At 46.0% G+C, this 23446-nt stretch overlaps 1 protein-coding gene and 1 long non-coding RNA gene across 7 annotated transcripts in view; one reads left to right on the top strand and one right to left on the bottom strand.

The window, feature by feature from the left end:
* LOC125634296 (uncharacterized) overlaps positions 1–23446 on the bottom strand; it is a 56155-nt gene that overhangs the window by 10590 nt on the left and 22119 nt on the right. The window contains exon 1 of one of the 2 annotated variants that reach the window (XR_012667635.1): positions 21863–21922. The exons of the other annotated variant lie outside the window; for it this stretch is intronic. This is a non-coding gene — a long non-coding RNA (uncharacterized LOC125634296). Of the gene's footprint in view, positions 1–21862; positions 21923–23446 lie in introns of those variants that run through there. 2 annotated transcript variants of the gene reach the window in all.
* Positions 1–23446, top strand: part of AK9 (adenylate kinase 9) — a 241372-nt gene that overhangs the window by 197787 nt on the left and 20139 nt on the right. For all 5 annotated transcript variants that reach the window (XM_048844821.2, XM_075126637.1, XM_048844820.2 and 2 more), the window contains 3 exons: positions 10834–11035; positions 18469–18615; positions 21775–21995. In XM_048844821.2, the coding sequence (XP_048700778.2) occupies positions 10834–11035; positions 18469–18615; positions 21775–21995 (570 nt within the window). The remainder of the gene's footprint in view (positions 1–10833; positions 11036–18468; positions 18616–21774; positions 21996–23446) is intronic.

Genomic DNA, 23446 nt, shown 5'->3' with positions numbered 1-23446 from the left:
AGTTTCCCAAGCAACAGCATTTGTAGCTGATGCCTCAATGGATGCAATGAAGTTCTCAGCCAGGGTCATGGCTTCCAGCTTCATAGCCAGGCATCACCTAATGGCTCTAACCCTGGAAGGTGGATATACACTCTAAGAAGATCCCATGCTCGACCAAATTTAAAGGTTCATTCTTTTTGGAGGGAACAGCTAGACAAGGTAGTGGCTGACAATGTAGCAGAAAGCAAATAGTCATTCCCATCATCACTAAGTGCTCTCAGGAGGGAATACAGACTTGCCTTCAGACAAAGGTGCTCCTTTCATCTCTTGTCCTCACAGAGGTATCAGTGAGGGGACAACAGATTCTCCAAAGGAAAATTTTGGAGTCAACATTCATGGAAGAAGCTCTGCACCTCCCAATGCCACTTCATGACAAAGATCGCACAGGCCAGGGCTGAAGCTAGGAGGCAGAATTTTCTATTTCACAGAAGAATGGGTTGCATCAACCATGGACACATGGATGAGGGAAATAGTGAGCCAGGGATAATCCCTCAAGCTGCAAGCTCCACCCCATCTGTTCTTCAACCAGTCTCCCATCTCCAACGACCCCATAAAGTGTCATCTGTTCCAGAACAATATATCTCATCTTCTGGATATTAGAATGATAGCATTCCCTCCAAAGATAGAGTCCCGGAGTTCTGCTTCATATTCTTCATTGTTCAGAAATGCAACAGGGCAATCACAGCCACTCTCGACTTAGAAAGTCTCAACAACTGGGAGGGTATGGTGGGGATTTGTGGCCCCACAAGCCTCCTGGCTTTGTTCTACGGAGGTCCCCCGTGACTTACTCCCCAATCAGCTGTCTGGAGTCCTCTGTGTCTTCAGAGCCTTTCCCTGCTCAGTGTTTCCTGGTCCATTTATTCCATGTTGGAGTTGTGGCTGCTTTGGTAGGTAGGGATCCCACATGCCCATGTGACTCATAGCCCAGAGAACTAATTGAGTTAGGGTCAGCTGGCAGGGTGCAGCCTGAGCACAAACTTACCATCTGCTGAGTCTGGTAAAGCTGCCTTACAAATGGAGCACTGCTTGGATTTGACCTGAGCCAAGACTTCTGAGGTTTGCTTGTGGCAGGAAGAATTATTAGCACAGAACATTCCCATTCAGCCAGTTCTCTGCCCACAGGATCTTTACAAAGGTGGTGGTGGTGGTGGTTATAGCTAGACTCACGTCACAGGTACCCACCTGTATCCCTTCCTAGATGACATCCTGATCAGAGCTCCATCTCAGGCCACAGGGCACAGAACCACAACTCAGGTACTGAATCTCCTGGAAGTGCATGGCTTCATCAGTCAAGAAAAGTTACTTGATTCCATTGACCAGGATAACTATGGGAGTAGACATAGAAAACTCGATAACAAAAATCTATCCATTACTCTAAAGGTTCTAGAAAAACCTAGGATCTTACCACCATGTTCCAGAGCTGCAGGAGGCCTACCAAAGCACTATGTCTTCAATTACTAGGATTTCTCACATCATGTATAGGGATCACTCTATGGGCATGATTAAGTCTTTATCGTAAAAGTGGGGACCACTCCCCAGAATACATGAAAGATCAAGTACAGGTCCTAGTGCCAGGGTTCAGCCCCCTAAAATGATGGTCAGCCCAAGGCAACATTTGTGGAGGCACGCCAGTATGTCTTCTAGACCCTCTACTTCTTACAACTGATGCCAGGCTGACAAGTGCACTTGGGGACCCGAATGGCTCAAGGCCTCTGGAGCACAGAAGAAATAGCTCACAGCATAAACTTTCTAGAGCTGAGAGTGATCAAGCTGGCTGGACGACAATGTCAGACGTGTCTAGAGGAGAGCCGCATCCTGGTTCAGTCTGACAACATGACCACAGTTGCATATGTGAACAACTGTGGGGGAGCAAGGAGCCCACACTACACATGGAAGCAATGGAAATAATGAGGTGGGCAGGGAAGCTTCTCCTTTCCCTCAGTGGGATCCCCATAAAGGGGACTTGAACCAAAGGCAGTTCATCAGTTACAGGATCAACAACTCTGATTGAAAATTTCCTGATTCAGGTACCAATCTCATTGTTCAGATGTTTGGCCACCCTTCAGCCAACCTGTCTGTAAATTGTATGAACACAAAGAGACCAAAATACTTCACCAGGGAGATGGACCCCAGATCCATGGGAACCAGATACTTTATCACACAGATGGCTGCAGATGACCATGCTCTCTTCCCGTTCCTACTGAAGTTGGTCCAGAAAATAAAGTGAGAGCAGGCCATAGGATCATAGAATATCAGGGTTGGAAGGGACCTCAGGAGGTCATCTAGTCCAACCCCCTGCTCAAAGCAGGGCCAATCCCCGATTTTTGCCCTAGATCCCTTAATGGCCCCCTCAAGGATTGAACTCACAACCCTGGGTTTAGCAGGCCAATGCTCAAACCACTGAGCCTCCCCTTACCTCCCCATTGGCTGAGGAGACCTTGGTTTTCTGACTTGATATTACTGAAAATGGAGCCTCCATTTTAGCTTTCATCAGGACTGGGCATTCACACAAGGTCCTTTTTCTCCACTCAGATCTGACCTAGCTTCAACTGGCAGCCTAGCTATTGTGAGAGAAGAACTTGTATTGCTGGGCCTGTCCTCGAAGTCATCAAAACTGCTTTCATCTGGGAGAATACTGACAAAATATTCCTCTATCTGGTCCAGATTCAGTAGCTGGTGCCAAGAACACAGTGCCAGTTCCAGAAATCCAGAATCCCAGCCATTTTGGATTTTCTCCAAGAAGGTATCAAGAGAGGTCTTCAGCCCAGCACCATAACACAGGGGTTCTCAAACTGGGGTCGGGACCCCTCAGGGGGTCGTGAGGTTATTACATGGGGGGTTGCAAGCGGTCAGCCTCCACCCCAAACCCTGCTTTGCATCCAGTATTTATAATGGGGTTAAATATATAAAAAAGTGTTTTTAATTTATAGGGGGGGTCACACTCAGAGGCTTACTATATGAAAGGGGTCACCTGTACAAAAGTTTGAGAACTACTGCCATAGCACATCAGGTGTCTATTCTTCGTAGCATTCTGTTCATAGGATCCTCTGGCTCCCTAGCAGAAAACCCCCAGTAACCAGGTTTCTTAGAGCAGTCTGGCTATGTAGGCCTGCGGACAGACCACTCTTCCCTAAAGGGGACCTACCACACATGCTTAGAGCCTTGAAAAGTCATCCCTTTGACCCTCTGACTTCAGGACCAGCATTCTACCTGCGCTTCAAAACTTGCTTTCTGATAGCCATTGCATCTAGCGGGCAAGTGTCAGAGCCAGCAGCCTTATTTATGAAAGTATGTATTCACGAGAACTCCAGAATCATTTCTTGCTAAGATAAACTCTTCCTTCCACCCTTCCCAAGATGTTGTTCTTCCCAAGACCAGAGCAACAGACTGAAAAAATTTGGCACACCTTAGATGTCAGGAGAGCTCTCTACCTCAAATCCATGAGAAGGCCAGGAGTCCTATTCATGTCCTTCCATTCAAAATACCAAGGACTCATGAGTTTCCACATTTTCCACTGCTAGATGGATTAGGCTATGCATTGTGGAGGTTTACAAGCCCTTCCTGTTCTGGAAAGGATCAAAGTGCGGTCCACAAGGTCCCTAGCAACCTCATGGAGGGCAGAACAAGCAAGTGCATTCACCTTGGAAATATGCAAAGTGAGCACTTGGTCAACAACTAACACTTCATTATGCACGATAAGGTGGACTTTGTCATCTGCAGAAGCCTCATTTGGCAAGAAGGAGCTGCAGGCAGTGGCCAAAAAATAATATTGCCCTTTGATCAGTTCTTTCAAAGTGAGGGTACCTTCTCTGTCTTATTCCTGAAGACATCTTCCATAACTCTCTTTATATCTGTTCACTGCTTGCTACTTCCCATATGTTCCGAACTGTGGGAGATACTGGGTTGCAGAATGGAAAAATTTATTACTGATAATTTCCTTTCTGGTAGCAGTCTCTTCCACAGTCCTACCCACCCTAGATGGCTCAAGGGCCTAAGGTCAGATATTATGTGGGATCATTATCATGTGGCCATTTTGTCTACTGTACATAGTTTGTTACCTCTGGAGTATTTGTTGTTAATATTGTTGTATAAGTTTTTTATAGCTTTGGAATAACTCAGCTGGCGGCACTTAGGAGGAAAGAGAGATGACCAGGATGTGCCAAATCTTTGATCCACGTGCATGAGCTGCAGAGCGTGGGAGAGTAGCCCAGATGTCTGAAATTGTGGGAGACACTGCTAGCAGAAAGGAAATTATCAGTAAGAAATGTTCTGTTCCTCCAAGGAGCTTGGTTACAGTGGGAGAGCTTCACCACCCAATCAAGACATGAGATCAGCCCCAGCAGAGGCTCCAAGATCTTGTGGTGCCCCTCCCTTGCTCATAGGAGGGACTACCCAACTCAGGACCAGTGGTACGCTTCTCCATGGAGACTGCCTCATTTCCCCTATGACTCTTCACACTGGCATTACTGGGTACACACCAGCAGTCAAGACAAGCTCTCTCTTTCAGACAAGAGCCTCAACCCCCTCAAACAATCTAAGGAAGAGCAATACCCTGACCAGGAAGAACTGCTCACCCCAGTGAAGTTATCATTGTTGTCCCTAGATTAGATGGTTGCACCAGCCTCACTGCCACCATCTAATGACTACAGACCCGGGACCTCCTCAGAAGGATTGCAAATTCATTCCAAACCACCTGGAGGAAGTATAGGATATCCCTCATAAGCTACTGAATGTCCACCAGGGTGTTGGTACCAGTAAGGTGGCACTGCCTATTAAATTAGGCCATTTTAGAACCAGCCAAGATGATCTGGCATACTCCAGCCACATGTGCTCCCATTCTGAAGAGAACAGAGGAGAAATATTTTGTGCCATCGAAGCAGGCAGATACTTAGTCTCATACCCTGCTCTGAACTCTTGACTGCTGCAAGCGGTCATTAAAAGAAACAAGCAACATCACGCCAGACCTACACTCACTGATAAGGAGACTAAACCTTGAGACTTCTTTGGAGAAAAGAACTTCACTAAAGTGAGTTTACAGTTTTGCATCGCAAACTACCAAGCTTTAGTGTCAAAATATGATTTTAATAATGACAGTTGGTTCTCAGAATTCACTAACAAACACCTTCAAGAAGCTGGATTTCAGTTCACAGCAATCAAAGATGATAAATTTCTAGCTAAATTAGCCCTCAGGACTCACTGCATGCAGCAGGTACAGCCTCCTGCTCAATGGCAAACTCCATGGTCATGAGAAGGGCTTCCTGGCTTCAATCCAATCCACTGTAAAGAATCTGCCTTTTGAATGAAATAACCTACTTAGTGAGAAGACTGATAAATTATTCCATTCCCTCAAAGACTCAAGAGCAACCTTTTGCTCTATCTCAGGGAACAGCAACCTTTGGCATGCAGCCTGTCAAGGAAGTCCGCTGGCAGGCTGGGACGGTTTGTTTACCTGCAGCGTCCGCATGTTCGGCCAATCGCAGCTCCCACTGTCTGTGCTTCGCCGTCCCAGGCCAATGGGGCTGCGATCAGCTGAACCTGTGAATGCTGCAGGTAACAAACTGTCCAGGCCCGCAAGTGGATTTCCTTGATGGGCTATGTGCCAAAGGTTGCCAATCCCTGATCTATCTGTACCCCAGCTCTGTGGAGGAAATACCCCAGACTCAATCTTACAAAGTCAAGCTACTTAACCATTCTAACATCAAGGAGCCTATAAGCCACATAGGAGACGCCAGTGAATGCAGCATAGTAAACACAAGGTTCCCCCCTGCATTCTCCTTTCAGCCTCAGCCTCCTACCAGGTAATCCTTTTGACAGGACTTTTGAATGCTGAAAATTAGTCTCCTTGCCACATTTACCTGTTCAGGACTCCCTTACCCCATTTGGTGGCCCCCTAGCTTATTTCCCCCAGGATTTGCACAATATCGCACCAGACTGATGGGTTCTGGAGATAATCAGTTTCTCTCTCTTGTCCCCTAAAGCCTTCTTCTGAGACCTCCTTCATGGACCCTTCACACAACAGGATGTTCAGACAAGGAGTAGATTCCCTGCACCATCTGGGAGCCATAGAACTGGTACCTCTTCAGCACGGGGCAAAAGGATTATATTTGATATATTTTCTCATCTCCCAAGAATAAAGAAGGCTGGAGTCCCATCCTAGATCTCAGATAGTTTAACATCTTTATCCACTGCTTTAGGTTCAGAATGGTCACCCTGGTCTCTATAATCCCCTCACTAGCTAAATGTGATTGGTTCACAGCTCTTGATTTAAAGGATTCTTATTTCCACATAGACATCCACCCTGCAGACCAGAGATTTCTGAGATTCACTGTGAGCCTTGACTGTTACCAATACAATGTGCTCTCCTTTGGCCTCTCAATGACACCGATGATATTCACCAAGGTATTATCAGTAGTGGTAGCTCACCTCCTTTGTCAGGGTTCATCATTCCTTACCTCAATGACTGCTCATGAGGAAGTCACATCAAGAAGTATGGATGACAACCTTGTCCTTACTCATACTCTGATACTCCTCAGGGGTCCAGGTAAATGTAGTTAATTTAGTCCCACAAAGAGGAGAGATTTTATTGGAGCAATCCTAGATTCAATCAGAGCTAAAGCAATACCTACCTCAGGAAAGATTCCAGGGTATAAGGGTCCTCATCACTCAGTTGTGGCTGAACCCTCAGATGACAGTTCAAACCTGTCTCATCCTCCTAGGTCACATAGCTTCATGTACCTATGTGACACCCTTTGCCTTCAGTGTCTACAGGCTTGGTTATGGACAGTCTACATGTCAAGCAAGCACAGTCTGGACATACTGATCTTGCTCCCCTACAGAGTTCTGGCTTCTCTCTCCTGGGAGAGAAAACAGGGAGACTGTGTGCATGGGGTTTCCTTTTATCCTTTCCGCACCCACAGAAAAACTGATTACAGATGCTTCCTTACCAGAGTGGGGAGCCCATCTGGATGGGCACATAACATAGGCTATCTGGACCCACCAAGAATCCCAGTTGCACGTAAACCTTCTAGGGCTGTGTGCACTGCATAAAGCCTACAAACAATTTATACCATTTATTTGGACCTTACACATTCAAGTCACGTCAGAGAAGGTCAGTGTTAGGGGTTCACAACACGTTAGCAGACAGCCTCAGACATTTCTCCAGAAACAAGTAGGAGCTACATGACTCAGTGGTAAGAGCATTTTTCAGCAGTGGGAATTCCTGCCTTGGGATCTCTTTGCATCTCAAGAGAACAAGAAATGCTGGATCTATTGGTCCAGGACAGCTCAGGCCACAACTCTAGAGGGGATGCATTTCTATTTCAGTGATTGGTACAAATGATGTACGCATTTCCACATATGCCTTTTACCTCAGTTCAGAGGAAGATCAAACAAGATGGAGCATCAGTTATTCCGATTTCTCCCTGGTGGTCTAGACATTTCTGGTTCCTAAGTGTTCTCCAGATGTCCTCACATCCATGCCTCCACAATCAGCTGTTCTCAGCCCAACTGACTCAGGACAAAGGCAAGATCAAACGTCCCAACCCAGCATCACTCCATTTAACAATGTAGTATTTGGATGGACGACAGATCTAAAAAAGGTCATATGTGGAGGCAATACAATCCATCATTAACAATAGTAAGAAGCAAAAAGAAAAGGAGTACTTGTGGCACCTTAGAGACTAACAAATTTATTTGAGCATAAGCTTTCGTGAGCTACAGCTCAATGCATCTGATGAAGTGAGCTGTAGTTCACAAAAGCTTGTGCTCAAATAAAGTACTCCTTTTCTTTTTGCGAATACAGACTAACATGGCTGCTACTCTGAAACCTGTCAATAGTAAGAAGGCATTTCCTAGTGGAATCACCACACAGCAAAATGGAAAAGATTCTTTACCTAGTGCCACCATCATCAGAAGCGTCCATGATCTTCTCTCGCTAAAAACTTAATAGCTATCCATCAGTTCCTTATGAATATACTTGGCAACTGTTAGCACTGTGGACAGCCAGCCATTCAGTCTTCGCTTATTCTACTACAGTAAGGTTTCTGAAAGGACTGATCCAAATCTTCCCTCCAGTGCTGAAGCCTACCCCAACATGAGACCTCAGTCTTCTCCTGTCAGCATTGATGAATGCTCTGTTCAAACCCTTAGCCTCATATTCATTCATTCGTCTGTGAAGATTGCATTGCTGGTTGCTATCATCTCAGCCAGAAGTGTAGGTGAGTTGGGGGCCTTATGGCTGACCACCCTATATGGTCTTCCGTAAGGATAAGGTTTCCTTGAGATTACATCCCAAGTTTACTTCTAAAGTAACTGCAGAATTCCATCTGAACCAGGTCATCCATATCTGTGTCTTCTAACTGAAGCTCCGGCCACCAGAGAGGACAGGAAGCTCCACTCTCTGGATGTCCATTGAGCTTTAGCCTTCTACCTACAGAGAATGAAATCCTTCAGAAAAATCTCCCAAACTGTTTCCTTTGCTGAATGCATGAGAGGAGAAGTTATCTCCTCACAGAGAGTGTCAAAATGGATATTGGGCTGCATCCTGCTGTGTTATGAGCTGATAGTGATCCTTCCTCCTCAAGGCATGAGGGCTCACTTGACTAGAGCACAGGCTGCAATGGTAGCTTCATTTTGAAATGTTCCTTTCCTATACATTTGCAGAGCAGCAATGTGGGGCTCCATCCATACATTTGAGACATTACACTTTGGTTTAGGCTTCTTCGGCAGACTCATCTTTCGGCAGAGCAGTCCTCCATTCTGTGGTACAACAGGGTTCCTTGTGTCCTCCTTAATGAAAATTGTTTGAGAATCACTTCAAATGGAATACCATAAGGACCATCACTCAAAGAAGAAAAGAGTTGCTTACCTTGTGCAAAAAGAAAAGGAGTACTTGTGGCACCTTAGAGACTAACATTTATTTGAGCATAAGCTTTTGTGAGCTACAGCTCACTTCATCGGATGCTGTAGCCCATGAAAGCTTATGCTCAAATAAAATTTGTTAGTCTTTAAGGTGCCACAAGTACTCCTTTTCTTTTTGCGAATACAGACTAATACGGCTGCTACTCTGTTACCTTGTACAGTAACTAGACTTCCTTGAGATGTATGGTTCCTATCTGTATTTCACTACCCACCCTCCTTCCCCTCTGCTGCAGAGCCTTATCCTATGGCTATTCATGGTAGAAAATTAACTGGAGAGGTGGTCATCCTGCACCATCCCTTATGCCCTCGGTTGGGAGCACAAGGAGAAGAAGGGCGCAGGTACAGACCAACAGACATTGCCAGCAAAAATCTTCTGTTCTCAAGCCCATGGAGCATGCACACATATCAAGTGGAATACCAATAAGGGACCACACATCTCAAAGAACTCCCGTTACTGTACAAAGTAAGTTAATCCTCCTTTATTTAACTTTCAATTCTTAATCTCCCCTTTGCCCCCCACACGTATAAGATTCTCGGTGTCTACTGTGACCTGGAGTTCTCTCCTATCTCTTACCAACCACAGCACTCTTGAAGCACTATTTTGTAGCCTGGGGTAGACTAGAAGAGACTCCTTTCAGTGCTGCCCCTTAATTGTACAGAAGCCAGGCACTCTGGATAACATTTTCCAAAGCACCTAAGTGCTCCTTAGTCCCATTTTGGAAAGTACTTATATCACTTAGGAACCTAAGTCCCATTGAAAGTGGCTATACTAAAATTTTTACCCTTATTCTTTCCCAGAAACTGAGCATGTCTTTTCCACATCATTGCCACCTCTGTACAAGAAGGCAAAATAACAGTTTTTAATTTATTGTCCATATAGTCCTATAGGGCCAGGTAAAGGATTGTATTAAACTAAATTGGCAGTTGTCGATGTCTGTCTATTTTTAACCTAAATGTTAGTAGGTGATTGAGGCACCCTGATTGTCAAACTGATAGAAATGAAGTTGTACTAAAACTGTTGGTTACAGAAAATGGCAAACTGTATACAATCATCATTCTGTAATCTCTGGTTTTGTTTGGTGTGTTTTTGTAACCACAAAGTTTTGAAAATCCATACAAAATTATATGGTTTTTATTTACTTTAGCTAAAATCCATTTATCTTTCTTCCCCACTGTCCCCCCCAACTACTTGGGGGACAATGGTGAAGGGTCTCTACAGAACTGTAAACCCCAGCGAAAGCTGGTGTCCAACAAAGAAGAATTTTAGTCAAAAGTAGAGTCGCTTACATAATGGTGCAGAACATGAACCACAAGCTAAGCTTTGCCATATAGTTGTATTAACATTTTATCACAAATTGTCCATCTATCACACCAAGAATGTAGTACAGCAATGCAACCACATAAAAGAAGATGGCAATTATCAATTTCTTTACCTTTTCTAATATTGTGGATGAATTTAATGTTCATATAAGTCATGATCTAATGGTATTAGTTATGGCCATACATAGACTGGAAAAGTACTCTGCAAGTTCCAAACAGGTTGTCTGCCACTGCATTTTAACATCCTGTACCTGCTATTCCAATCCCAGCCTTATACTAAGCAGTGACTGTTTTAGTAATGCAGACATTGCTTTTGGGAGTTCAGTGTCAATGTCTGGATACTAATGCATTTTAAATTATACATACTTGCATAAGCTTGACCTACAATACATTTTTGAGAAGTCCTGTGTCTTGGCTCTATACCAGTAGCATACTGCATTTATCTAAATTATGAAAGTCATAGTTTTATGGAATATGAATAACATTGTTAATAAATCATTGTGTTGCATTGATGTCTAAGTGAAAGCTGAGTGTTAAAAACAAAATATTTTTCAGTTGCTAAGAAGTTTGCAAGTGTCTATGGGTTAATGCGCTTATCTATGGGAGATGCTATCCGAATAGTGTTAAACAATCAGTCAGAGAGCGAGCTGGCACTTATGTTAAAGTGGCATCTTCAAAAAGGACTGACTGCACCTGATGAACTAGCCGTCCAAGCTCTAGAAGTGGCTCTGATGGATCATGTGTGCAGCACTGCTGGGTAAGAGGTTTGTCTGTTTGTTTTTGTAAGATAACATTCTTTTCATAAGGATTGATTTGCATAACCATAATGAAACAAGTAGTTTCACTAAATCACATCAATGGAACCAAAAATTTGTCCGTTACGAAGTTACACTTTGGTCCTGTCCACAGTGGAGCACAAACCAGGCTCTCCACTTCAGTCTTCAAAAAGAGTTTTCAAGCATGATTTTCTACAATTCTCAAGAATGAATATTTCACTTTCCTCCTTTACCTTTAATATTTCACATTTTCTGAAAGATATTTTTAACCAAAGGGACAGTATTTCATTGTACACTGAAAATTCCTGTTTCTTTCTCAATGTTGATGTCTCCCCCAGTCTGAGACATGAGGACTGCACCTCTTACTACAAATACCAGTGGCAACTCAGACTTATCCATGGAGCTCTGGGACTCGGCTGTACCTGTTCTGCCCTTGCACCAGTTTTTTTCTCTCTGGTAGTGCAGACTGACAGTTCAGTGCTCCCATTTTGTTTTGTTTTTAGGAACAGCCAGAAAATAAAGTCTGTCTTCTGTCCCCTAACCCCTATGGAATCCAAATTTCTAGTAGGCTGTCCCCAGAATGGAACCACCTGCCAAGCTGACCCAAGTTAAGAATCATCCTACTTCATCTCTCCCGCAAGCTCCAGCTTCTCTCCCAAAGAAGGGTAATTCTTCAAGTGCTTGCTCATATTCCAGTTTAGGTGTGCGCACACTCCATGCACGGCCGTCGGAGAATTTTTACCCTAGCAACACCAGGTGGGTCGGCTGTCGAGCCCCCTGAAGTGGCACCTTCATGGTGCTCGATATATACCCCAGCCGACCCAGCTCCCCCTCAGTTCCCTCTTACCGCCCATGACAGTCGTTGGAACTGTGGAGTTCGGCTTTGCTGGTCTCCACTCTCCCTAGCACTTGCAGTTTCTAGTTTATAATAGTTCATAGTTATAGTTGTAGTTAGTTAGTATTAGTGGGTTGGAGCGGGGGTTCCCCTCCTTCCTGATTTTCTATTGGGCTCATGCCCAAAGCTCTGGGATTCAAGCCCTGTGGTTCCTGCTCTAAGCCCATACCAATGGGCGACCCCCATGACTTTTGCCAAAAGTGTCTGCTTGATGAGACTCCCCCAGACAAGTGCAGGATCTGCAAGGGTTTTCATCCCCGGACCAAGAAGGAGCGGGACTTTCGTGTCAAACAGCTCCTTATGGAGTCGGCTTTTAGCCCTCAACCAAGATCTGGCACCAAGCACCTCGGTGTGCAGCATCCCAGCAGCAGCGGTAGGAGCAGCACTGCGGCTGGACTCAGACCAAGACCCACGGCATCGTCGCTCCCCGGCACCACAGCCGACATCGGCCCGGCACCACTCCCACTCTCCTGCCCAGAAGCAGCACTGGAAGCTGGAAAAGGCTGGCCCACCTCCACAGAGGCCAGCCCCCTTGGAACCGCCTCTGGAGGCACCCCCCACAGGGGAGTGCCTCGGGACACAGTCTATGGCCTCAGCGCAGTTGACTCCGGCCCTGGGAGGAGAGCCGTTGAGTCTAGTGACCCTGGACTCAGTGGTACACAGTGTGGTCGAGGTCCAGTTGCCGTCCACCCCGGATACCTTTGCGGCTGCAAGGGACCTTATTGCCATGACAGCATCAGCATCCCCTCAGCCTCATGCCAAGGCACCGGTATCTGCACGTACAGCACCATCCCAAGGCAAGCTGGCCCTGATCTACCCGTCGGCACCGTCAGTCGAGCCATGGCACCAGTCTCGTTCTCGGCACCCTTCCTGCTCCCGACGCTGCTCGCACTCCACATGCCATTTGCAGTCCTGGCACCACTCTCCTTTGTGGCGCTGGTTATACTCGTGGCACTAGTTGTACTTGTGGCACCGCTCTGCCCACTGGTCACCATTGAGGAGCAGATCCTGGACCTGATGCCACTCATCTAGATCCAGGTCCAGATCCAGGCACCGTTCCAGGTCCCGGCACCACTCCCCAGCTTCGTGGCACCATTCACCTTCACCCCGTCGGCATGACCCAGTGCAGATCCACTTGGCACTGCCTTGGCCTTCCCTTTCCATTTCCCATTCTTCAGGATTGGATGCAGGGTCACGCTTCTTGGACCGCCACCATATGGACCATAGCCGCCTGGAGTCAGGGGCTGGGCATTGGCAGGCGTAGGAGCAAGGTCCCGCTCAAGTGGCATAGCACCAGGCCCAGGATGCTCCGTCTAGGGCTTCTTGCTCAGCCCCATCTGAGCCACGAGTGCCAGAGGCTGCCGCCACTCAGCCTGTCCCGGGAGGCATGGAGACCGTGGTGGCTCCTCTTCCCATGACAGGACCTCCTACAACACCTGTTCCTACTCTGGGCCTGGAGGTCACTGGCACAGGACAGCTGGGCCCAGTTCTGCAAGAGGCCTTAGATGACCCTCTCCCCTCTGTGGCCTCCTCCTCACCTGATGAGGCAGTGGCAGGCACTACAGTCTCGGGCCCTCCTCCCGTAGACCTCTGTGCCCACCAGGACCTCCTGCGCAGGGTGGCCCGAAATATGAACTTGCAAGCAGAGGAGGTGGTAGAGGTGGAGGACCCAGTGGTGGATATTCTATTAGTGGAAGCGCTGTCAAGGGTAGCCCTTTCCTTTATTCGGACTATCCAATCCACCACCAGAACAATCTGGCAAACACCTACATCCATCCCACCAACTGCTACGGGAGCGGAATGCAAATACTTTGTCCCCTCAAAGGGGTACAATTATTTGTTCACCCACCCACAGCCTTGTTCGCTAGTGGTAGCATCGGTAAACGAGAAAGAACGGCATGGCCAGCAGGCCCCAGCTCCCAAATCAAAGGACGCCAAACGCCTTGATCTGTTTGGGTGCAAAGTTTATTCCTCAGGGGTCTTCAGCTCAGGATCACTAATCAGCAGACACGGAGACATTACAATTTTAACTCCTGGAACTCCATGCTGAAATTTAAGGAGTTTAGTACCTCCTAAGACCAGAGAGGAGTTTGGGGCTTTGGTTGATGAGGGCAAAACAGTGGCATGGACCTCGTTACAGGCCTTGCTGGACGCTGCGGATTCTGCCATACGTACTTTGTCCTTGGGGATAGCGATGAGGTGTGTCTCCTGGCTGCAAGCCTCCAACCTGCCACCGGAGCTTCAGCAAATGCTGCAGGACCTCCCCTTTGATGGAGAGGGCCTGTTTTCAGACACTACAAAGCCTTAAAGGCTCAAGGGCCATAATGAAGTCCCTGGGCATGCACACACCGGCCACCCAACAGAAACCCTTCAAACCTCAGCAGACACAACAACGCTTCTATCCTCCCCCTCGACTGAGGCAGGATTTTTATAGGAGACAGGGCCATAATGGCAAGAGGAAGCCTTCCAATCCCCAGTCTGGGCAAGGCCAGGGCCCGCTCAAGCCTTCGTCAGGCTCAAAACAGGCCTTTTGAAGGGATGCTCGAGGACGGTGTACCAGACCTCATTCAGAATCCCACCCCACCTTTCTTGAATCGTTTATCCCGCTTCCACTGTGCCTGGTCCCACATAACTATGGACTGCTGGGTCCTCCACAGAGTGGAAGTGGAATACTCTCTCCAATTTTCTTCCTCCCCACCCTCCTTCCCCATCCCTCTTCAGGGACCCTTCTCACAAGCAACTAATTCAGGAGGTTCAGACGCTCTTCACCAGGGGGCGATCGAGGCAGTTCCAATGGAGCTAAGGGGCAGGGGATTTTACTCCCGATATTTCCTAATCTCCAAGGCAAAGGGAGGGCTTCAGCCCATTCTGGACCTGCACAGTCTCAACGAGTTCATGGTAAAATTGAAATTGCGCATGGTTTCCTTGGGCACCATCATACCTTCCCTGGATCCTGGTACGCCACCCTCGACATGAAGGACATGTATTTCCACATAGCGATTTATCCGGCGCACAGATGCTTCCTCTGCTTTGCGGTCAACTGTGAACATTATCAGTTCACGGCCCTTCCCTTCGGTCTCTCCACGGCCCCCTCAGTGTTTACCAACTGTATGGCGGTTGTGGCGGCTTTCCTTCATTGTTGGCAGGTGCAGGTATACCCTTATCTTGACGACTGGCTTATCCAGGGACACGCCAAAGAACAGGTGCAGTCCCACCTCCACTTGGACAGGGACACGTTTCTTAGGTTAGGCCTCCTTCTCAATGTGGCAAAGTCAACACTAAAACTGACCCAGAGAATAGAATTCACTGGGGCGGTTCTGGACTCCGTGCAGACACGAGCTCTCCTGCTGGATGCCTGTTTCCAGGCTTTAGTGGCCCTCGTCCGGAGCCTTCAGAGCTTCCCAACCTCATCAGCAAGAAGTTGCTTGAGTCTTCTCAGCCACATGGCTTCCTACACAAACATGACCAAGCATGCCAGACTTCGACTCCACCTGTTACAAGCCTGGCTGGCATCAGCCTATCACCCAGGTCGAGAGAGCCTGAACTTGGTGGTCACTGTCCCGGAGTGGGACCTGGCCTCTCTCCGCTGGTGGCTAAATCCCCAGGTGGTTTTGCAAAGGAGTCCCCTTTCACAGCCCGCAACCTTCCTTGTCCCTGGTCACGGATGCGTCAGTGGACATTCCTCAGGGACATTCAGACGCAGGGCCTATGGCCCCCGTCCGCGCTCTCCCTTCATATCTACGTTTGGGAGCTGATGGTGGTGCGGCTTGCCTGTCAAGCCTTCTGGAGCGGCTGCAGGGTCATTGTGTGGCAGTCCTCACAGACAATACCATGGCCATGTTCTACATCAACAAACAAGGGTGGGGGATACCCTTCTCCCCCTTCTGTCAGGAGGCCGTTCAACTGTGAGAATTTGGTATAGCCCACTCCATTCACCTGCTGGCTTCCTTTCTACCTGGGATCCAGAACATGCTGACGGACCACCTGAGCAGATCCTTCTGCTCACACAAGTGATCCCTTCAACCAGATATCATCCACCCCATCTTCCAAAGGTGGGGGTTTCCCCAGGTTGACCTGTTTGCCTCCTGCAGCAATTGGAAATGTCCAGCTTTTTTGCTCCCTCCAGAGCCGCTCCCCAGGCTCTCTCACACAAACGCCTTCCTGCTCCCCTGGACAACTTGTCTATTTTACTCCTTTCCCTCATTTCCCCTGGTGCACAGGGTTTTGCTCAAAGTATACAGGGACAGGGCGCAAGTAATTCTGGTAGCTCCCGCATGACCCAGACACCATTGGTATACCATGCTCCTGGAACTCTGTGGACGCTTCAGTCCCATTGCCTCTTCTTCCAGACCTGATTACTCAGGATCACGGTCGCCTCTGCCATCCTGATGCACGATCTCTCCACCTTACAGCATGGATGCTGTGTGACTGAACCCTGCAGAACTTCGCTGTTCAGAATCTGTGCAACAAGTTCTGATGGGCAGCAGGAAGCCCTCCACTAGGGCCACATATATGGCTAAGTGGAAGCGGTTCTTGTGCTGGTGCTCTCAGCACAACATGCCCCCTCTCCAGGAGTCCAGGCCTGTCATTTTGGAATACCTGCTGGGCCTAAAACAGCAGGGCCTGGCGGCATCCTCTGTCAGAGTTCACCTTCCAGCCATCTTGGCTTTTCACCCAGGTGCGCATGGCTACTCTGCCTTCGCCAATCCCATGGTTGGCAGGTTTCTTAAGGGCCTGGACAGTCTCTACCCATAAGTTTGACACCCAGTCCCCACATTGGACCTTAACTTGGTCCTCTCCGGACTCATGGGGCCCCCGTTCGAGCTGCTGGCCACCTGCTCCCTCCTCTACCTCTCCTGGAAAACAGCTTTCCTTGTCGCTATCATGTCGGCGCGGTGGGTCTCCAAGCTCAGAGCCCTTACTTCCAAACCACCCTACACTATCTTTCATAAAGATAAAGTGCAGCTTTGGCCTCATCCAGCCTTTCTTCTAAAGGTTGTATCGGCCTTCCATATCAGCCAGGACATATTTCTCCCAGTTTTTTATCCAAAACCGCACGCCAGTCACCAGGAACAGCGGCTGCACTCCCTCTATGTCTGTAGGGCCCTCGCCTTCTACACTGAGCATACAAACCCATTCAGGAAGATGGCCCAGCTCTTCATCACGGTGGTGGACTGGATGAAAGGCCTCCCGGTTTCATCTCAGTGGATCTCCTCATGGATCACGTCCTGTATCCACGCTTGCTATGATCTGGGGTGTGTCGACCCCGCCCCCCCACTGCTCATTCTACAAGGGCCTGGCCTCATCGTCGGCTTTTCTGGCCCAGGCGCCAATCCAGGAGATCTGCAGAGCCGCAACTTGGTCCTTGATACACACTTTCGCTTCGCACAATTCTATCGTCCAGCATGCCAGAGATGACACGGTAGAGCGGTCCTACAATCCACGTTGATTCACTCCGACCCCATCACCTAGGTGAGGCTTGGGAGTCACCTAAATTGGAATAGATATGAGCAAGCAGTCAAAGAAGAAAAAACAATTACTCACCTTTGTAACTGTTGTTCTTCGAGATGTGTTGCTCATATCCATTCCAAACCCACCCCGCTTCCCTTCTGTTGGAGTAGCCGGCAAGAAGGAACTGAGAGGGCTCTGGGTCGGCTGGGGAATATATTGAGCGCCATGAAGGCGCTAGTCCAGGGGGGCTCCACAGCAACCCACCAGGTGTTGCTAGGGTAAAAATTCTCCTATGGCCATGCACACATCGCACGCATACCTAAATTGGAATGGATATGAGCAACACATCTTGAAGAACAGTTACAAAGGTGAGTAACCGTTTTTTCCTCACAGGACAGGACAACACCTAATTGATCTCTAACATGCAGTTTTCAGCTTTGAGATCAGGATTGCATAAGCTTCCCTTGATGTGAATGTTTTGGTGTACCTTGGCCCACCAATGCCTAATATGTGATAATTATGTTTCTTTTCAATATGGATTAGACAGACCTTGAGTTAAAGTAGTAGATGTTGATTTAGATGTTCTCTTTGGAACCCAATCCTGCTCCTGTCAAGTTGCTAATTATGTAGAGGACCAGTGGGGCTAGCTATAAATAAATAGATAAGAGTTCATCATTTAAAACTCCAACTTTAAATGACTCTGAACTGTCAAGTTGTGCACGTCACCAGGCTATGTAACCATGTGTTCCCACACTTTTACGCTTGGCCTACCTCCTCCACTCCCTCCAATTTTTGTTACACCCACTTCTTATATTTTGTATTACATTTTATTGTAAACTCTGGGGTGGAGGCTGTGTCTTCCTGTAGGTTTGTACAACCCCTCGCTCAATGGGACTTGGATCTTGATTGGGGTCTCTGGACAGTACTGTAATACTGCTGGATACAATTAATTTAGGCTTGAATAAAGACTGGAAGTGGATTCTTGCTATTTACTGTTTAGTCTTAATGGTAAATTAGGAACTGACAGGTTTTTTTTAAACCTGTATTCATGTTTCTGTTTTCACACAGAGTTGTTATTGATGGGTATCCTGTAACAACAAAACAAGTAAACATCTTGGAAGCAATGAGAATAATTCCAGTGAAAATCTTTGAGTTACAAGTGGATGCAAAGGAGCTTTTTAGAAGAGCACTAATAGACAAGGAAAGCACTGACAGGTAGTGATGCTAACAAAGAGTGATGATTTTATCCATGTTGTCAGGGTTCCCTCCCCACTCTGAACTCTGGGGTACAGATATGGGGCCCCGCACAAAAGACCCCCTAAGCTTATATTCCACCAACTTAGGTTAAAAACTTCCCCAAGGCACAAATTCCTTTCCTTGTCCTTGGACGGTATTGCTGCCACCACCAAACATTCAGGGAGGGGCCACTTGCAGCCCTATTTCCCCCCCCCTAAAATATCCCCCCAAAATCCTTCACCCCCTTTCCTGGGGAGGCTTGAGAATAGTATACCAACCAATAGGTTAACAAAGTGAGCACAGATCAAAGCCCCTGGTTTTTAGGGCACTGAAAATCAATCAGGTTCTTAAAAGAATAATTTTATTTTAAAAAAAAAGTACAAGAATCACACCTGCAAAATCAGGATGGAAGATAACTTTACAGGGTAAATAAAAAGATTTAAACTACAGAGGATTTCCCTCTGACTCTGCTTCCCAGTTACAAAACAGGAATAAAATTACCTCTTAGCATAGGGAAAATTCACAAACTAAAACAAAAGATAATCTAATGCATTTCCTTGCTATTACTTACAATTTCTGTAATTTTATATGTATCATTTCAGGATCTTTTAGGAGCTGGTTTACCTTCTTGGTCTCTCTCTGTTTCGAGAGGGAACCAACAAAGAGAGCACAAATAAAACCTTCCTTCCCCTCCCCCCCAGATTTGAAAGTAACTTCTTTCCACATTGGTCCTTCTGGTCAGGTGCCAACTAGGTTAATTGAACTGATTAACCCTTTACAGGAGGCATTTTATGTTACTGCATACATAAAGGTTGTTACCCTTCCCTTTATATTTATGGCACATGTAAATCTTATCTCTCACAAGTATCGATTTAAGTACTCATATGTCCCTCATCAAAAGAATATCTGAGTGCTGCTGAAAGGGACTACCAAAAACTGTATCTGCTAGCTTTGCTACTGGATTTTATTATTCACCCACAAAAGCATTACTAGTGTCAGTAAAACAGATACTTAACTGACTAACATAATCTGTCTCTTTTCCTTGAGTAAGAGTTCTAATTGTAGGCCTTTTTAAAGGTCAGGAGTAATGTTTCATTTCTCCAAAGTACAGTGCACAAGTTATTTTTCTAAACCAGTGTTTCTCAACTTATTATACATTGTGGGCCACACATGTGGCCCACAATGTTTAACCTGGACCGCAGGGGCAGGGTGGCAGCGTAGTAGCAGCCCAGACCCCACCCTGCGGGCCAGAGACCCCAGGAGCTGCCTGGTTACCCCAACCTCAGGACTCCGAAAGGGTTGCCAACTGTCTAATTGCACAAACCCAAACACCCTTGCCCCACCCCCCTGCTCTGCCCCTTCCCTAAGGCTCCTAGGCCAATGGGAACTGCAGAGTCAGTGCTCAGGGTGGGGCAGCATACGGAGACCTCCTGCCCCCTCCCAGGGGCCGCAAAACGTACTGGCCACTTCTGGGAGTGACATGGGGCCAGGGCAGGCAGGAAGCCTGCCTTAGCCCTGCTACACCATCGGACTTTTTGTTCATTTGCATCACAAAAAAATAACCTAGAACTATCTTTTTGCAAGAGTTTTTTACAACTCCCATTTTTAATTTCAAACAAGTTATATTTTGTAGGCTTAAATCTGCCCCATTGTGCAATCTGAATAATTACTAAAAGGTAATATTACATTAAGAGCCTTATCTTATTGCTTTAAAAAAATCCCTAATATATGCTTTTTGCACTGTTTAAATGAAGAACCAGGATACTCTATGCATTTAAACTAGATATTTATACTTTTCAGGATACTTGCAGCTGTGTTCTAATCCAGATTGCGCTGGGAGTTTTACATAACATCCCAGTTTGAATTTAGTTTACTTTTTTAATTGGATAAAATATATATAACTTTCTGAGTTTGGAGCTTGCATTTCTCTTAAACATATTAGAAGATTATGGCTCCTTACTGCTAAACAAGAATCTGATGCTCACTTGATTCTTTTGGACCTTGATATCACAAATTTCTAGTTCAGATACTGGATTCAGGATTGTGCCTACCACCACACCAATGCTCCCATCTTAAAAGGCTTACAAGACTTTGTTTAGACTAGGATTTAAAGGCATGTGTAGCGAAGCAAAGACTCACCGGTGCAGTGCCTCCTGCTGGTCGTCTTGGGAATTAGCTCTTCAGCCTTCAGAGTGCCCTCTGCTTGCCAATGTCTCGCTTACCTCCGGCCCCCGTGTCCCTCCCAGACCCCAGTGCCCCTTACCCTAGGGTTCTGCCCAGGGCACCCCCCCAACCCTCTCACCCACCTTGCCTCAGTGGCTACTGCCAGTCATCATCTAGCCCCCACTCACTGGGGCAAACTGCAATCTTCTCATGGCCACTCATTATTGGCAAGGAGGTTGGACCAGCTACCTCTGCCTATATCTGGGCTGCACCTCCCAGCCCCAGTACATGCATAGGCCTTTACCAAGGCCTCAGCCTGGGGAGTTGCCAGGCTGGAGCTCCCCAGCCCCTCTGGCCTTTCCCCAGCCCTGCTCTACTCCAGGTGCCCTCTTCTCCCAGGCACCCAGGTCCTTCTCTCTCCCCAGTTAGAGAGAGACTCTGACTCAGCTCCTCCCTGGGCCCTTATAACAGGGCCAGGTGTGGCCTGATTGGGTTGTGGCCCCAGTTGTGGCTGCTTCCCCAATCAGCCTACCTTTTTCAGGAGCAAGGCAACTGCCCTGCTACACGTTATTAGAATATGTCCATAAATGTGTAATAATTAATATCCTAAAAGTCCTCTTCAAAATATTAAGGCTAAAGTCAGGAAATAAACAGACAGAGTGTAATTTTCTGAATTTTGCTTGTTTTCTGGACATCCACTTGATTACTCAGAGTTGTGTAATGATAAGAACAAACGAGAATTTTTTCTGTATTAATGACAATACGATTCTTGATAAACAGAGCTGTATTTCCTCAACAGTACTCTACAGTTTCAATAAGCATAATTAAAAATATATTGATAATGAACTCTAATGTATAAATTTTGACCTTCAGTCAGATAATCATCATCAGGAAAAATATATATTTTGTATGTTTTTGATTCTTCTTATGTCAATGCTGTTTCTTAATTCATTGCTATTTTTTTATTTTCTTCAGTCCACCTTATCCTATACATGACAGCTCACAGATTCTAGCTATTCAGAACTCCTGCTATAAAAAGCAAATTGATGCTATTAGGACTTACTACGAGAAGGAACATCAGAACTGGTGTGTGGTTGATGCATTCCGCAGCAAGTGGTGGATCTGGAACAAAATATTTGAGGAAGTTCAGGTGATCATTAAAAAGATCCAAACATATCTGGAAACAATCAGAGAAGGTAAAAGAAGAATTGCTGTTTAAAAATAGTGCTTGCTGTTTTGTGCTTGCTGTTTTGTAATTGTAATTGTAATTTAAGGAACCCATTGTGTCACATTTAGATTCAATTTTAATTTGCTTCAAGTTATCCAAAGCAATAATGCCCAGGCAAAAACATTTTAAGCTGGATTTAAGTTTCAGAGCACATTTCAGTCACTTAGTAGTAATAAAAGTCTTACAAGAAAATAGTACTTATAAAAAAAATCGAATATCTTGATTACACTGGGAAAATGCATCATGTCAGAAACTAATAAATGTTATGTAATATGATGCAAAACACAACTTGCGTAGATAGAGGCTGAACATGTTAGTTGGTCATGGTTAACACTATTGGTTTTAAACATGAGTCTCTTGTCTACACCATTTTACATTATGTTAACAGAGAGCTTGTCTACATGGTGAAGTAATGCACTCTACAGGGGTGTGATTTCTGAAGCCTACTAATGAGTTGTGCATTAATTGGTCCATCTAGATCCTGCTGGTGCACACTAAAAGTTTCCTACTGTGCTTTAACATGCTCAGCACTATATTAAAGTGCTCTAGGAGACAAGGTAAGCAGTCATGGAATAAGAGGAAATGGCCTCCCATGGATTAGTAACTGGTTAAGAGATAGGAAACAAAGGGTATGAATAAATGGTCAGTTTTTACAATGGAAAGAGCTAAATAGCGGGGTCCCCCAAAGATCTGTATTGGGACTTGTGCTATCCAGCATAATCATAAATGATCTGGAAAAGGGGTAAACAGTGAGGTGGCAACGATACTAAATTACTCAAGATAGTTAAGTCCAAAGCTGATTGTGAAGAGTTACAAAGGAATTTCACAAAACTAGGTGACTGGGCAACAAAATGAGTGATGAAATTCAATGTTGATAAGTGCAAAATAATACACATTGGAAAAAATAATCCCAACTATATATATAAAATGATGGGGTCTAAATGAGCTCTTACTACTCAAAAAAGAGATCTTGGAGTCATCGTGGATAATTCTCTGAAAATATCTGCTCACTGTACAGCAGCAGTCAAAAAAGCAAACAGAATATTAGGAACCATTAGGAAAGGGGATTGATGATAAAACAGAAAATATCATAATGCCACTATATAAATCCGTGGTATGCCCACACTTTGAATACTGCATGCGATTCTAGTCACCCCATCTCAAAAAAAGATTTACTAGAATTGGAACAGGTAAAGAGAAGGGCAACAAAAATGATTAGTTAGGAGTATGGAACAGTTTCCATACGAGGAGAGATTAAAAAGCCTGGGACTGTTCAGTTTCGAAAAGAAGAGACTAAAAGGAGATATGATAGAGATCTATAAAATCATGAATGGTATGGAGAAAATGAAATAGGGAAGTGTTATTTATCCCTTCCCATAACACAAGAAATAGAGGTCATTAAATTAATAGGCAGCAGGT

Source organism: Caretta caretta, chromosome 3 (assembly GCF_965140235.1).
Source record: "Caretta caretta isolate rCarCar2 chromosome 3, rCarCar1.hap1, whole genome shotgun sequence".
NCBI lineage: Eukaryota > Metazoa > Chordata > Testudines > Cheloniidae > Caretta > Caretta caretta.
The sequence above is the reverse complement of the archived record's forward strand: the minus strand, read 5'-3'. Positions and strand labels throughout refer to the sequence as shown.